We start from the raw sequence: 17,416 nt of genomic DNA, 5'->3' as shown, positions 1-17,416 counted from the left end.
TGGCTCCTCAATCCGTGCATTCATCCTCAAACGTGAAGAAACTCCTTTCCACTCTCCAAACGAGGAAAAGTTTTTGACTTAATTATAGATGCTAAGCCAACACTTAGGTGCCATCTAGTTTACATAATTGGTGGTGGTGGCCTAGTGGTCTTCAGAACACCAGAAGGTTGTGAGTTCAATACCAGGTCTGCCACCATTGTGCCCTTGAGCAAGGTACTTAACCCTGAGTTGCTCCAGGGAGACTGTCTCTGTAGTTAGTTCACTGTAAGTCGCTCTGGATAAGAGCATCTGCTAAATGACCTGTACTGTAATAATTGATGCACGTGTTTATCATGTATGCTGAATAAAAGTTCTGATACAAAAGGTTTCCAATTGAACATTCAGTCTGTTTATTTTCTGTTAAACTGTTGTCCATTTCAGTTGAATCAGCTTTGCCATCAGCAAACAAACATGACATTCAGAGACACAATAACTTAGCTTTTGGAGCAAACGCTACCTCGACATACTTGTGTATGTGTGTGTCTCTGAGTGTGTGTGTCCGGGTGTGTGTGTGTGTGTGTGTGTGGTTAAAAACAATTTAATTTCCGGCGGAACACCACCGTCAACAGGGAGTCTAGCATTTTATTTTAATTCTGTGTAGGATATGGGATGTGTCGTGGAAGAAATATGTTCTCAGGGCCAGAGGTGAGAAACAAGATCTCCTCCTACGATCACGTTCTTAAAACTATTGTATTTCTGGTCTTATTTAATCTTAGCGTAATAAATCAACAAGAAAATAAGTCACTGAAGAGGTCTTTAAAGTCTTGATACGAATGGAGTTTATTTTACACATAAGTATAAAGCAAACTCTTGAATACGTTCTCTGGAGAAAAGCACCGGGTTCCAAACACTTGTGTCCCAGTTTATATACAGTTGAAACTATAAATCAAAAAAGAGGCCCTGTATGTCACATTCCTCTGACTCAGGTCTCTGGTATGATATCCTGTTGGTTTGGGAGGACATCAGCTCGTTCATGAGCCTTTCATGTGTTTATTACACCAGGCGGGGGGCTAAATAGCCCACCTGCTACTTTTCAATCAGATTGACCTCTTCTTGCTCTCCCCCTTCCTTAGGAACATGCAATACCCCATCCTCCCTCTAAGATACACTTATAGATGGCCTTCAGCCTAAAATCATATACACACATACATGACAGGTCAGTGCCTTGCCATCTCCCTGCTACTAATAAGAAAAAGATTTGGCCTCATCAACCATTAAAGGATACTTACAAATGTGTCTTTGCAACCAGTGTGCTAATATGTAAAAATGTAAGCAATTCAGTGACTTTAAGACTAAAAAGGTGTATGAGATCAAAACATTTATTAGCTGTAACACTACATTTGTTGTATACTGTTTATCTTGTACCTGTGGTTGCTTTTACATAGGCCGGACGAAGAGACGACTGAAAGACAGAATCTCTTAGCATAAGTATGCGATCAGAAAAGCTAATATGGATTACCATATGGCTAAGCACTTTCATAAAGTTAATAACAGCAGTCCAGAGACCCTTGAAGGTCTAGAAACCATCAGTAATAACATTTGTGATGGTAATCAACTGAAATTATTACTGCAAAGATAAACGTTTTATATACACCAAATGCAGGCCACAGTTTATCCACTAAATGAAGTTTGTTTTGTTAATTGCACTGATACATACGTTATCTATATATTCATGTTCCCTTAATGTGTTCACATTAAGACTTAAGAGAGGAAGTAGAAACACATGCATAATTGTGACAATAGCAAGAGCAATAATACAAAATAAAATGGGCCAGTTAAGCAGTTCCTTTGGCATCCTACATTGGCATAATCAATCAAATTAACCTTTAATGACCTTGATACAGTACAACTGTGAAATACTGCAGGACTATATTACAACACAAATAAAAGTGCTCTTGAAGATGCAAAATGTATAAGAAATTCTCTGGGAAACTGGTGGTATTTTATTGATGCGTGATTTTATTAAACATAAAATATAAACGAACAAGAGCACACCGATGCAACAGAATTAGAAACACCAACAATAACTAATAAAATAAGTAAAGCCTGTCAGATTAAATGTATATTGATAGATATGGATGGTTGGACATTTCCACTTTAACATGTACGCAGGCACAGGGAGCTGATGGAAATCAATCTGAAAATATTAGTGCCGAACATTTGATACATGAATTGTGTTTGAAAATGTATTGAAATAAGTGTATATAAGTCAGGCCTATAAAACCCAGCAGTACCATTATAAAGCAATTTTTCTACCTGTAAGCCAAATGTGAAAAATATGAGTCATCAAGCTGGATGTAGTACCCATATTTCTTTCCATCACAGAGGTTTACAGTATCTGTCGGAGTGGATGACTAGGGATGGTCACAGCACGTGCAGCTTTGTTTAAAGATCAAACCTGCTGAGCATTTTTGGATAGTGCACTTCCCATTCCCACAGTTGAAAAATGTTGTTGGGTCATTAGCGTTAGCAAAGTGTCCATTATTGGCAGTACATGAGTTTGTAGAAGGTAACTTGGGAGGGCCACAGGTTTGCTTGAAGACCAACCCTGTTGTACATATATTGTTGTATGTTATCTGATTCAAACATTCGTAAAAACTGGTTGGGTCATTAAGGTTGACGTAGCGCCCATCAGTCTTTCTAACACAGAATGTTCCAGTATTTGTCGGAGTGGATGACTTGGGATAACCACAGCAGTTGTCCTCTTCGTTAAAGATCAAACCTGGTGGGCAGTATTGGAGGAAGGTTCTTTTACCACCACAGTTGTAAAAAGAATGTGGATCAGCAGTGTTGGAGTATTGCCCATCATCCTTTCCAACACAGAATGTTCCAGTATTCTGGGGATAGTCACAGTTGTTGATCACTTGGTTGAAGACCAAACCTGCTGAGCAGTGTTCGAGGAAGGTTGTTGCACCATAACAGTTGTAAAAACAATGTGGATCAGCAGCGTTGGCGTAGAACCCAGGGTCCTTTCCATTACAGAATGGTACAGGAGTATCTGCTAAACCGGTTGTAGCTGTAAAGAATCAGATCAGATAGTCAGAAATTGTGATAATGGAAAGAAATCATGATGGTTTTAATTAGTTTTTGAAAACATAAATGATATCAAGATCCTTGTTTGATAACAATTGTTGAATAGGGTACATTAGTTCTCTGCTAATAATACTGTTTATTATGATTATTGTACTTTATAAACTTACCCAAGCTGGCGATGATCAAACAGAGCCCTTCAAAGAGAACAGACTGGTTAGTGTTGGGTTACAAACAAGTCAGTTCAGCCTAATCACAATATAAAATAAAAACAAACAAAGGTTTTCTCACCTTCTTCTATAGGTCTCCAGCTTTACAGATAGGTTTGTCCAGATTCATTTGATATTACTCTCTGACATTTCAGCTTTTACCCCAAAACATTGGAGGCAAATGGAATTTTGTTTTATATTTAAAAGAAATCAACAACAATGTGTACTCCTGATAATCAACACTGTACATGTTGTATGGATAATCCAGAGTAATGGGGACACTGTTTCTGGAAAGAGTTGCCATTGTATTCTCTAAATCCAATTATTCAGTGGAAAGCACCACAAATCAAATTCCATTTCACTTTCACTGTAATCAGAGAGACACAAACTATCTGTATGGTTAAATACCACCAGAGGTAATTAAGTCTTTATCATATGGATGAACTGACCCTTTACGTAAACTTTTACTTGACCAGCTTGCCTTACCTGCAGTTACAGTGAGCTTGGACATGTTGTCACGTTGTGGATGAGCACAAATAGAAAACAAATGTTCAATTTTCAGCTGAAAAAAAAAGAAACACACAACTATAATAACATGAAGTAGATCAAAATCAAAAGATGCTGTGTTTAGTTTAGCAAGTTAGAGAGATGGAGCAGCTAAAGCAATACATAGCAACAACTAAGACATTATTAATGTCATTTGTTTAAATAAGAGAAAGAGATACTTACAGATATAATGGTGAAAGAAGCATATGCTGTCGCTCTTCTCTGACTGATGACTGACAGTTGTCGGACTGTGCTCTTATATAACGGATAGACAGCTGACAGGGTGCGGCAGTAATTGGGTTGTGACAATGAACGCAATGTTCGATGCTGATGGAATCTTGGACAATAAAACAAAGCCACGTCATGCCAGGCCCTATTTACTTTTAATTACAATTATAGTCATTATATTAGCACGATACCACTAGATACCCATTCAGACTCAAAACTGTTGATTTTGAAAGATTAAGCAACAATATGCAGTTAAAGAACAACAAAAGGACAGCGGCAAACAACACAGACTGTGTTTTTTAATGTCTTACTTTATTATATGTTTGTTGCCTATTCATGTCAGTGAAACTTGCTTGCGTAAAACTCAACATCTTTACTAAGTGAACAAAGAAATAGAAAAACTTGCACAGTATAATAGAATAGCACTTCTGTGGCACTATTAGCACAAAGAGGAGAATTGTGCAACAAATATCTTCATCCAGACTCAAATTTGGGATTTTCATAGTCAGGATGTTAAAACCCTAGACCTACACCTGAGACACCCCACGTCTGTGGTATATTCTACATTTATTTTAGCTCCATTGAACTAAACAAAGTACAATAATAAAAAATAACATTTCAACATACTATCAATAACAACAACATAGTTATGTCTATGGCCTTATCAATCAAAAAGCTAGTTTTCACCTGCAGTACCTGGCCAGCTGCTTATAGAATAGAATCCTCTTTATTGTCATTATACTGAGGTACAATGACATTTCTTAAGGCTTCTCTCGGAGAAAAGATAAATATTTCCACCTGATGTTCCAGCTCAGGCCTGTATACCGTCATCTCATTGTCAGAAATCAAGCCCAATACTATGAGTGCATCTGCAATTTCAATTATGGAGTTGGAGGTGTGGATGGGGGTGCAATTGTACATGAAGAGTGTCAAAAGCATAGGGGTCAGCACCCAGCCCTGTGGGGTTCCCGTGTTAAGGATAAGATGTGATAGCAACTCTGACTTGCTGTAGTCAGTCTGAAATCTTTTAGTTCCTCTAATCAACAAATATGTTTAAAACCACTTCATGATATGATGTAAGGTATGTCAAATTACAATCATTTGTATAGACAAAGTAACAATACATTACATGAAATGAGCAACAGCAGCATTATCATGTAAGGTGCAGTATGTCTAATTACACAGAAGTTAAAAATAAGGAACAAGGAACAAGGAACAAGGAACTAACCCACACTAAACGTTAGCTTCACTGACAAAGAAAGCAATTACCAGGAGTATCATCAAATAAGGCATGCCCTGAAACAATGTAATGAACAACCACGCAAATAACAAATAGAAAATAGCAAATAGCATACACACCCATTTGAGACACACCTACCAACCACCTGATTGTTATTAATTACTATTGACAGTACTGAACAATACGTACAGTATAGCATTTTGTTTCTGTACTAAGCTAAAGTTTTCCACTCTTGTGATCCCTCTTCTAAACTGGGGTGAGTTTACAATGGCTCACAAAGCAAGTGTAGAAGAGGAATACACAGTACCTCAACATCTATTGGATGCATATTCATGTCACTCTCAGTTTGAATTGTATTCACTTAGGTGATCCCTTAACTTTTCATCTTGCACCAACATCTGGTTATCAATCAATTTTATTCCTCAATCAAGTTCATTTGTCAAATATTTAATGACCAAATACCTGCAAAACTAATGTATTTCCCATCACACTCAGTTGTAATGGTAATTAGCAAATGATGGTTCTATATTGTGTACATGTTAACATTTTCACTGTGAGCATGGCAGTAGTCTCTTGGGAGGATATTTGCAAAACATTTGCAGCTCTTTTATTTGCGTTTAACAGTTAACTTGTATTTGTCCTTTGTTTCTAAAAGATTGTACGTTTGATCTCATGCAACCTGTATTTTAGGGCATTTTGGATGGCACATGGAGGCAGTCCAGCAAGAAGGGAGTTGCAGTAGTCAAGACGAGAGATGACATGAGCCTGAACAAGAACCTGCGTCGCCTGCTGACTCAGTAGGGGACGTACAGTATTTTCCTGATGTTGTAAAGAGTGTATCTGCAGGAGCGGGCTGTTGCAGCAATGCTGGCAATGAAGGACAGTTGGTCGTCCAGTCTCACACAAAGATTCCTTGCAGTCCGAGTCGGGGAAATAGTCGATGTTGATGATAAAGTTTTGGAAGAAAAAGCAGTTTGGTCTTGTCAAGGTCGAGTTTCAAGTGTAGTGCAGCCATCCACTGAGAGATGATAGCCAGACAAGCCGAGATCTGATCCTCCACCTAGGATTCAGATCTGGGAAAAGACTAAATTAGTTGGGTGTCATCTGCGTAGCTGTGGTAGGAGAAGCCATGAGAGGGAATGACAGGGCTAATTGAGTTGGTGTACAGAGAAAAGAGGAGGGGACCTAGGACGAAGCCCTGAGGTACCCCGGTGGTGAGTTGACAGGGGTCCGACAGAGACCCTCTCCAAGTTTCCATGTATGTGAAGCCCTTTACTTAGTAATCGAGAAGGGAGAGAGAAGAGCCTGAGACTCCCGGTTCTTGAAGAGTGTAGAGGAGGATCTGGTGGTTCACTGTGTCAAACGCAGCAGAGAGGTCCAAATCTCTATTTTGTCAACAAAATGTAAAAGCACCATTTACATACTTTGGAGTGAAAAACAAAACACGGAATTATACTTTACTGTTTAAGAATATGAACTGTCCTCATAAGTTTGAGAACTGGAATAAGTATTTTTCTACTTATTTTCCTGTGTGGAAGAAGCCAGCATTGCCTTCTATATTTAGTGACAGTATTTTTTTAGAGAAAAAGCACTCTTACTCTTGCTAGCTTGTATGACTATGCAACTCTTCACTCATTTAAACAGATTCAGAAAAATACAAAGAACACAGATCATAATTCCTCCGATTTTAGCAGTTTAAGGTTCAATGGGTAATTTCCGGGCCGCTTGCTCCAAATTAATAGGGAGCAGTATTTCACCTCTAAACTGGGTCCATACAATCTGTTGTATTCATATTTTTGTTGTAGTTTGGCATAATTATTGTATTCTAATATATACTTTATATTGTGTATTGCATTTATTCCTGTGAAGCGCCTGTCAGTCAGTCAGTGAGCAAGAATATTAAAATTCGACCAAACTCAAAAATCTAAAATCCAAGTGGAGCAATGTGGATTCAGTCCTGGTCATGGAACAATGGATCAGCTCTTTACTCTTAACATAGTTATATTAAAGTCATTTAACCATACATAAAGACTACTGTAGACTACTGCGGGAATGAAGTGAGAGCTGTGTTCGTGTACTCAGCACAAAGTCAAGCTAGTTTCTGGTGGGTTTTTGTTTGTCCAAGTTAATGAAACATTACTCTCTTAGATTTCTGAAGTCACCCTAAAACATTGGAGGTGAATAAAACTTTGCTCTACAGTTAAAAAAATTCAACAGCCACGTGTATTTTAGATAATCCGCACTGTGTGTACTGTGTGGATCATCCAGAGTAAGGGGGAAACTGCTTTTGGAAAGAGCTGTCAGTGATTTTCTGAATGGAATTTTTGATTTATAATTATTTAACTTTTGATTATAATAAATGTACTTTTAATACAATTTAAAAAATCACCTTACAGGACCTTAGATTCTCTGTATGAATGGTATTCAATTAAGTGTCATTGTTACCTGAGAGACCAAAACATGGGTAAATAAAACAAAAGTTGTCTGCAGGGACTGGAAGCCACTGGAGGAAGTGAGAAAATATGTGTTTTTGTTATTTGGGTCAACAAGAAACTTGTCCGGCTTGCCTTACCTGTAGTTAGAGTGAGAACAGTGCAACATTGTTATATCATTATTATAATTATAATTAGTATAATTATTATTAATCTGTTGTCAAATGGGAATTTGTGCCGTCAGTGCCAGCACGCACCTGTCTGCTGCCAGTGTGTGCTTAGCACTCAGAAAAGTATTGGCACACTTCATTTGATACATGTTGCACACAGCTGGTGTATATTTGCATATAAGATGTAGGGAAAGGCTGCTGATGTTGTTAATATTAATCAAGATAAACATTCACGCTGTTCTGGTGGCAGTTAGATAGTGGGGTTTAGTTAATGTAATGTTGCATTTTGCAAAGCAATTGTACACTGATGGAAACTGGTACAAAAGATCAAAGGCCCCTCATGCTTAACATTTTAATCTTTTGATTTCAAATTTTAAAGGTTCACTATAGGGTAGTGAGAACGCTGCACTCATCAGTTTTAATTTGCACCAGAGTCCACTCAAAAACGGTTGATTTTTTAAATTAGGCAAAGTAGCTTAAGTTTGGAGTTAAAGAAGAAAAGAAGAACAGCTACAGACAACACAGGATATTTAAATCATGATATCATTTCCCATTTTGAGCTGTCAGTTGTTTGTAATAGCCTGCATAAAGTACCCAGAAGAGCAGCGGAGAGGTATGACTATGGCGGAAGAGGTGAGGTGAAACACGCACACACACACACACACACACACACACACACACACACACACACACACACACACACACACACACACACACACACACACACACACACATATGTACACACACACACAAACAACCTCAGACAATCCTCAGTGCAATTGCATTTTTAAAAGAAGCTAACAAACCAACAGGATGTCAAAAATACAAAGTATTCAGCCCAACTATTTGAGATTTTACCCGAAACCAATCTAGTTGTTGGTGGACAGGTTCTTACATATTTGGTTGATTCAGGAGCCACACATTCTGTCATTATGAAATTATCTCAACCTGAGATGAGTGGTAAATATGCGCACATTTTTTGCTATCTCTTTGCTTTCCAGTAAATCTCCAAGGTGGAGATGTAATGATCAGGCTGAGAATTAGTCTCATTTCCACCCTTAGTGGTCTTAGAGTGATTGAGTCAGCAGGCGACGCAGGTTCTTGTTCAGGCTCATGTCATCTCTCGTCTTGACTACTGCAACTCCCTTCTTGCTGGACTGCCTCCATGTGCCATCCAAAATGCCCTAAAATACAGGTTGCATGAGATCAAACGTACAATCTTTTAGAAACAAAGGACAAATACAAGTTAACTGTTAAACGCAAATAAAAGAGCTGCAAATGTTTAGCAAATATCCTCCTAAGAGACTACTGCCATGCTCACAGTGAAAATGCTAACATTTACACAATATAGAACCATCATTTGCTAATTACCATTACAACTGAGTGTGATGGGAAATACATTAGTTTTGCAGGTATTTGGTCATTAAATATTTGACAAATGAACTTGATTGAGGAATAACATTGATTGATAACCAGATGTTGGTGCAAGATGAAAAGTTAAGGGATCACCTAAGTGAATACAATTCAAACTGAGAGTGACATGAATATGCATCCAATAGATGTTGAGGTACTGTGTATTCCTCTTCTACACTTGCTTTGTGAGCCATTGTAAACTCACCCCAGTTTAGAAGAGGGATCACAAGAGTGGAAAACTTTAGCTTAGTACAGAAACAAAATGCTATACTGTACGTATTGTTCAGTACTGTCAATAGTAATTAATAACAATCAGGTGGTTGGTAGGTGTGTCTCAAATGGGTGTGTATGCTATTTGCTATTTGCTATTTTCTATTTGTTATTTGCGTGGTTGTTCATTACATTGTTTCAGGGCATGCCTTATTTGATGATACTCCTGGTAATTGCTTTCTTTGTCAGTGAAGCTAACGTTTAGTGTGGGTTAGTTCCTTGTTCCTTGTTCCTTGTTCCTTATTTTTAACTTCTGTGTAATTAGACATACTGCACCTTACATGATAATGCTGCTGTTGCTCATTTCATGTAATGTATTGTTACTTTGTCTATACAAATGATTGTAATTTGACATACCTTACATCATATCATGAAGTGGTTTTAAACATATTTGTTGATTAGAGGAACTAAAAGATTTCAGACTGACTACAGCAAGTCAGAGTTGCTATCACATCTTATCCTTAACACAGGAACCCCACAGGGCTGGGTGCTGACCCCTATGCTTTTGACACTCTTCATGTACAATTGCACCCCCGTCCACACCTCCAACTCCATAATTGAAATTGCAGATGCAGTCATAGTATTGGGCTTGATTTCTGACAATGAGATGACGGTATACAGGCCTGAGCTGGAACATCAGGTGGAAATATTTATCTTTTCTCCGAGAGAAGCCTTAAGAAATGTCATTGTACCTCAGTATAATGACAATAAAGAGGATTCTATTCTATAAGCAGCTGGCCAGGTACTGCAGGTGAAAACTAGCTTTTTGATTGATAAGGCCATAGACATAACTATGTTGTTGTTATTGATAGTATGTTGAAATGTTATTTTTTATTATTGTACTTTGTTTTCCCCTGTTTAGTTCAATGGAGCTAAAATAAATGTAGAATATACCACAGACGTGGGGTGTCTCAGGTGTAGGTCTAGGGTTTTAACATCCTGACTATGAAAATCCCAAATTTGAGTCTGGATGAAGATATTTGTTGCACAATTCTCCTCTTTGTGCTAATAGTGCCACAGAAGTGCTATTCTATTATACTGTGCAAGTTTTTCTATTTCTTTGTTCACTTAGTAAAGATGTTGAGTTTTACGCAAGCAAGTTTCACTGACATGAATAGGCAACAAACATATAATAAAGTAAGACATTAAAAAACACAGTCTGTGTTGTTTGCCGCTGTCCTTTTGTTGTTCTTTAACTGCATATTGTTGCTTAATCTTTCAAAATCAACAGTTTTGAGTCTGAATGGGTATCTAGTGGTATCGTGCTAATATAATGACTATAATTGTAATTAAAAGTAAAAAGGGCCTGGCATGACGTGGCTTTGTTTTATTGTCCAAGATTCCATCAGCATCAAACATTGCGTTCATTGTCACAACCCAATTACTGCCGCACCCTGTCAGCTGTCTATCCGTTATATAAGAGCACAGTCCGACAACTGTCAGTCATCAGTCAGAGAAGAGCGACAGCATATGCTTCTTTCACCATTATATCTGTAAGTATCTCTTTCTCTTATTTAAACAAATGACATTAATAATGTCTTAGTTGTTGCTATGTATTGCTTTAGCTGCTCCATCTCTCTAACTTGCTAAACTAAACACAGCATCTTTTGATTTTGATCTACTTCATGTTATTATAGTTGTGTGTTTCTTTTTTTTTCAGCTGAAAATTGAACATTTGTTTTCTATTTGTGCTCATCCACAACGTGACAACATGTCCAAGCTCACTGTAACTGCAGGTAAGGCAAGCTGGTCAAGTAAAAGTTTACGTAAAGGGTCAGTTCATCCATATGATAAAGACTTAATTACCTCTGGTGGTATTTAACCATACAGATAGTTTGTGTCTCTCTGATTACAGTGAAAGTGAAATTGAATTTGATTTGTGGTGCTTTCCACTGAATAATTGGATTTAGAGAATACAATGGCAACTCTTTCCAGAAACAGTGTCCCCATTACTCTGGATTATCCATACAACATGTACAGTGTTGATTATCAGGAGTACACATTGTTGTTGATTTCTTTTAAATATAAAACAAAATTCCATTTGCCTCCAATGTTTTGGGGTAAAAGCTGAAATGTCAGAGAGTAATATCAAATGAATCTGGACAAACCTATCTGTAAAGCTGGAGACCTATAGAAGAAGGTGAGAAAACCTTTGTTTGTTTTTATTTTATATTGTGATTAGGCTGAACTGACTTGTTTGTAACCCAACACTAACCAGTCTGTTCTCTTTGAAGGGCTCTGTTTGATCATCGCCAGCTTGGGTAAGTTTATAAAGTACAATAATCATAATAAACAGTATTATTAGCAGAGAACTAATGTACCCTATTCAACAATTGTTATCAAACAAGGATCTTGATATCATTTATGTTTTCAAAAACTAATTAAAACCATCATGATTTCTTTCCATTATCACAATTTCTGACTATCTGATCTGATTCTTTACAGCTACAACCGGTTTAGCAGATACTCCTGAAAACCCCTGTCATGGAAAGGATGATGGGCTCTACGCCAACAGTGCTGATCCACATTCTTATTACAACTGTGATAAGGGAATAGCCCACCTCCAACACTGCTCAGCAGGTTTGGTCTTCAACCAAGTGATCAACAACTGTGACTATCCCCAGAATACTGGAACATTCTGTGTTGGAAAGGATGATGGGCAATACTCCAACACTGCTGATCCACATTCTTATTACAACTGTGATAAGGGAATAGCCCACCTCCAACACTGCTCAGCAGGTTTGGTCTTCAACCAAGTGATCAACAACTGTGACTATCCCCAGAATACTGGAACATTCTGTGTTGGAAAGGATGATGGGCAATACTCCAACACTGCTGATCCACATTCTTTTTACAACTGTGGTGGTAAAAGAACCTTCCTCCAATACTGCCCACCAGATTTGATCTTTAACGAAGAGGACAACTGCTGTGGTTATCCCAAGTCATCCACTCCGACAAATACTGGAACATTCTGTGATAAAAAGGATAATGGGCGCTACGCCAACCCTGATGACCCAACCAGTTTTTACGAATGTTTGAATCAGATAACATACAACAATATATGTACAACAGGGTTGGTCTTCAAGCAAACCTGTGGCCCTCCCAAGTCACCTTCTACAAACTCATGTACTGCCAATAATGGACACTTTGCTAACGCTAATGACCCAACAACATTTGTCAACTGTGGGAATGGGAAGTGCACTATCCAAAAATGCTCAGCAGGTTTGATCTTTAAACAAAGCTGCACGTGCTGTGACCATCCCTAGTCATCCACTCCGACAGATACTGTAAACCTCTGTGATGGAAAGAAATATGGGTACTACATCCAGCTTGATAACTCATATTTTTCACATTTGGCTTACAGGTAGAAAAATTGCTTTATAATGGTACTGCTGGGTTTTATAGGCCTGACTTATATACACTTATTTCAATACATTTTAAAACACAATTCATGTATCAAATGTTCGGCACTAATATTTTCAGATTGATTTCCATCAGCTCCCTGTGCCTGCGTACATGTTAAAGTGGAAATGTCCAACCATCCATATCTATCAATATACATTTAATCTGACAGGCTTTACTTATTTTATTAGTTATTGTTGGTGTTTCTAATTCTGTTGCATTGGTGTGCTCTTGTTCGTTTATATTTTATGTTTAATAAAATCACGCATCAATAAAATACCACCAGTTTCCCAGAGAATTTCTTATACATTTTGCATCTTCAAGAGCACTTTTATTTGTGTTGTAATATAGTCCTGCAGTATTTCACAGTTGTACTGTATCAAGGTCATTAAAGGTTAATTTGATTGATTATGCCAATGTAGGATGCCAAAGGAACTGCTTAACTGGCCCATTTTATTTTGTATTATTGCTCTTGCTATTGTCACAATTATTCATGTATTTCTACTTCCTCTCTTAAGTCTTAATGTGAACACATTAAGGGAACATGAATATATAGATAACGTATGTATCAGTGCAATTAACAAAACAAACTTCATTTAGTGGATAAACTGTGGCCTGCATTTGGTGTATATAAAACGTTTATCTTTGCAGTAATAATTTCAGTTGATTACCATCACAAATGTTATTACTGATGGTTTCTAGACCTTCAAGGGTCTCTGGACTGCTGTTATTAACTTTATGAAAGTGCTTAGCCATATGGTAATCCATATTAGCTTTTCTGATCGCATACTTATGCTAAGAGATTCTGTCTTTCAGTCGTCTCTTCGTCCGGCCTATGTAAAAGCAACCACAGGTACAAGATAAACAGTATACAACAAATGTAGTGTTACAGCTAATAAATGTTTTGATCTCATACACCTTTTTAGTCTTAAAGTCACTGAATTGCTTACATTTTTACATATTAGCACACTGGTTGCAAAGACACATTTGTAAGTATCCTTTAATGGTTGATGAGGCCAAATCTTTTTCTTATTAGTAGCAGGGAGATGGCAAGGCACTGACCTGTCATGTATGTGTGTATATGATTTTAGGCTGAAGGCCATCTATAAGTGTATCTTAGAGGGAGGATGGGGTATTGCATGTTCCTAAGGAAGGGGGAGAGCAAGAAGAGGTCAATCTGATGGAAAAGTAGCAGGTGGGCTATTTAGCCCCCCGCCTGGTGTAATAAACACATGAAAGGCTCATGAACGAGCTGATGTCCTCCCAAACCAACAGGATATCATACCAGAGACCTGAGTCAGAGGAATGTGACATACAGGGCCTCTTTTTTGATTTATAGTTTCAACTGTATATAAACTGGGACACAAGTGTTTGGAACCCGGTGCTTTTCTCCAGAGAACGTATTCAAGAGTTTGCTTTATACTTATGTGTAAAATAAACTCCATTCGTATCAAGACTTTAAAGACATCTTCAGTGACTTATTTTCTTGTTAATTTATTACGCTAAGATTAAATAAGACCAGAAATACAATAGTTTTAAGAACGTGATCGTAGGAGGAGATCTTGTTTCTCACCTCTGGCCCTGAGAACATATTTCTTCCACGACACATCCCATATCCTACACAGAATTAAAATAAAATGCTAGACTCCCTGTTGACGGTGGTGTTCCGCCGGAAATTAAATTGTTTTTAACCACACACACACACACACACACACCCGGACACACACACTCAGAGACACACACATACACAAGTATGTCGAGGTAGCGTTTGCTCCAAAAGCTAAGTTATTGTGTCTCTGAATGTCATGTTTGTTTGCTGATGGCAAAGCTGATTCAACTGAAATGGACAACAGTTTAACAGAAAATAAACAGACTGAATGTTCAATTGGAAACCTTTTGTATCAGAACTTTTATTCAGCATACATGATAAACACGTGCATCAATTATTACAGTACAGGTCATTTAGCAGATGCTCTTATCCAGAGCGACTTACAGTGAACTAACTACAGAGACAGTCTCCCTGGAGCAACTCAGGGTTAAGTACCTTGCTCAAGGGCACAATGGTGGCAGACCTGGTATTGAACTCACAACCTTCTGGTGTTCTGAAGACCACTAGGCCACCACCACCAATTATGTAAACTAGATGGCACCTAAGTGTTGGCTTAGCATCTATAATTAAGTCAAAAACTTTTCCTCGTTTGGAGAGTGGAAAGGAGTTTCTTCACGTTTGAGGATGAATGCACGGATTGAGGAGCCAGACGGGCGAGAGGTTTGGACCGCTTTGTAAGCTGCATCCAATAAGGGAAGTAAGGTCATTCAGACCGATGCATTTTTGGATCCTTGAAGTTCAGCTACATTCTGTTCATAAGATCTCATGCAGAAGTTGAATATTACAGGAAAAATAACTAATTTTCTTCTGAAAACTACGGGACAGAAAAAAGTAATTCCAGCTTACTCCTTATTTGGGCATCCAAATCAAATCAAATGATGGTCGGGTTCGGCTTACTTGACATGGTGCTTCATGTTCATTTTAGTGAAACATGGTTTAATAATAACTAAATAAAAATGATGGACCTAACTGTGAGTGTGTGATTTCAGCAGTTCATCACATATTCACTGCGCTTGGGGCCACACTCTAGTGTAGATGAATTGGTGGAATTGTACTTCAGGATCAGTTTTAGTAACAGTGAAATTACTTATTGTGCATTCACACGGTGTGGTAATAAATATTAGGAAGAGATTGTGTCGTACTGTTCCGTAGGAGAAACTTTTTAAAACTTTTGTTATGACATTCCTATGGTATACCATAATAGATGTTTTTTAAGACTTTTGTAAGGCATTAGAACAGCATACTATACCATAACTTTTTAATGACATTTGTATGGTATACTATAATATGACTTTTCTCTGACTTTTTCATGTCATTAGAAGATGTCACATCTATTGTTTTATATCTATGCTAGCGCCAAGATGTCTGCTCGGCTGCATCAACCGGGCCCGAATCAACTTCACTTGTCTCACTTGTTGCTGCATGTAAAGTGTGACAAGTGTATCCTCCCATCCATGTCTGTCAATACACCAGGGGTCGGGAACCTATGGCTCGCGAGCCATATATGGCTCTTTCGATAACGCGATATGGCTCGCAGACAATTTTGAGCTGACATTTTTTAACTTAACAAGTAATAAATAATTATACTGTGTCATTTTAAAGTAAAACATTTAGCAGCAGATTTGTTTTTAGTTCTCCCCTCTCCTTTCCTCCGCTGTGTGTGTGTGTGTGTGTGTGTGTGTGTGCGTGTGTGTGTGTAGGGGGCGGAGCCCCGCCCGTCGCGAGACTGCGCAAAACAAGCAGTAGACCGGGGGGTCAAACTCATTCACAGAGGGCCAACATTAAAAACTGGGACTACGTGGAGGGCCAAACACGGTCCACATGTATTGAACAGGGTACACATAAAGTGAAAAAAGATATGGAACATATTTAAGTCAACTACAGACGGATTGCTGAGCAGTTCAATTAAAATATCTGAGCTGCAAAGTCGGCAAATGCGCTCAGTTGATCAGCAGAATGCTGTCGGGAACACAGCGGTGCAGATGTTTGTCAGTGTTTGGAAACACGTAGTGACCAAAGTTTCCTTCTGCATCAGTCTCCCACAGGCAGCTCGGCATCATACATGTCTGTGATCACACGGCCCTGAAGCTGCAGGTTTAACAGTGAGATGCTTCGTTATGTCGCACAAACAGTCCAGCTCACATCGTCCCAGAGATCTGTGGTGTGTTTCCCTTTTCTTTCCAAAAACTTTCATTTCATTCACATATTTAGATACTTCCTCAAATGTATTTTCCCGTAGTTGTGCCATGCATTGATTTAATTACCAAAACTGGCGGGCCAGTTATGACGGACATATGACATTTTCTCGCTGGTCGGATATAATTGCCTTGAGTTTGACCCCCGTGCAGTAAACACTGAAACGTGCACATAAATGAGATAAATAACGTAAGCGTTTAGTTTATTTAATAAAAGAGCACCTGTTCAATGCAACATTGATACCGCTATTAGTACTCGGAGACGTGTTATTCTTAAAAAATGCACACGTAAAGTTGCATTCAAATTTATATGGCTCTCAAGGAAATACATAAAAAAAATATTTGGCTTTTATGGCTCTCCCAGCCAAAAAGGTTCACGACCCCTGCAATACACAATCGTGGCAGTGGGGTGTGGTTAGGGTGCCGGCTGCTGGTAGAAAGGTGGGAGTGACCCAGCTGCAGATCAGACAGCTGTACAGAATCAGGTTATTATAGTTTATTATAGTCACATGATATAAGCATGGTGGTAACCTGGTTCTGGTCTCTTGCAGTAGGCTGGGTCCGAGTAGAAGCCAAGAGACATTTAAGTTGTGATTGTTTGTGAGGCCTGTTGTTACGTTCCAGACAGGTTGT

General features: G+C 38.3%; 2 protein-coding genes across 2 annotated transcripts; one reads left to right on the top strand and one right to left on the bottom strand.

Annotated features, from left to right (window-relative positions):
- Positions 1 to 1,985: 1,985 nt before the first annotated feature.
- On the bottom strand, positions 1,986 to 4,040 carry LOC115011147 (chondroitin proteoglycan 2-like). The gene is made up of 4 exons (XM_029436138.1): positions 4,008 to 4,040; positions 3,765 to 3,840; positions 3,240 to 3,266; positions 1,986 to 3,055 (listed from the first exon to the last, which is right to left on the bottom strand). The coding sequence occupies exons 2-4, from the start codon at positions 3,787 to 3,789 to the stop codon at positions 2,394 to 2,396; spliced, it is 714 nt and encodes a 237-aa protein (XP_029291998.1). The 5' UTR covers positions 3,790 to 3,840; positions 4,008 to 4,040; the 3' UTR covers positions 1,986 to 2,393.
- A 6,997-nt stretch (positions 4,041 to 11,037) lies between these two features.
- On the top strand, positions 11,038 to 13,250 carry LOC115011146 (chondroitin proteoglycan 2-like). The gene is made up of 4 exons (XM_029436137.1): positions 11,038 to 11,070; positions 11,238 to 11,313; positions 11,812 to 11,838; positions 12,023 to 13,250. The coding sequence occupies exons 2-4, from the start codon at positions 11,289 to 11,291 to the stop codon at positions 12,841 to 12,843; spliced, it is 873 nt and encodes a 290-aa protein (XP_029291997.1). The 5' UTR covers positions 11,038 to 11,070; positions 11,238 to 11,288; the 3' UTR covers positions 12,844 to 13,250.
- Positions 13,251 to 17,416: the final 4,166 nt, after the last annotated feature.

The sequence above is a fragment of the Cottoperca gobio genome, chromosome 7 (assembly GCF_900634415.1).
Source record: "Cottoperca gobio chromosome 7, fCotGob3.1, whole genome shotgun sequence".
In the NCBI taxonomy this organism is placed as follows: domain Eukaryota; kingdom Metazoa; phylum Chordata; class Actinopteri; order Perciformes; family Bovichtidae; genus Cottoperca; species Cottoperca gobio.
Note: the sequence above shows the minus strand (reverse complement) of the source record. Positions and strands in the feature narration are given on the sequence as shown.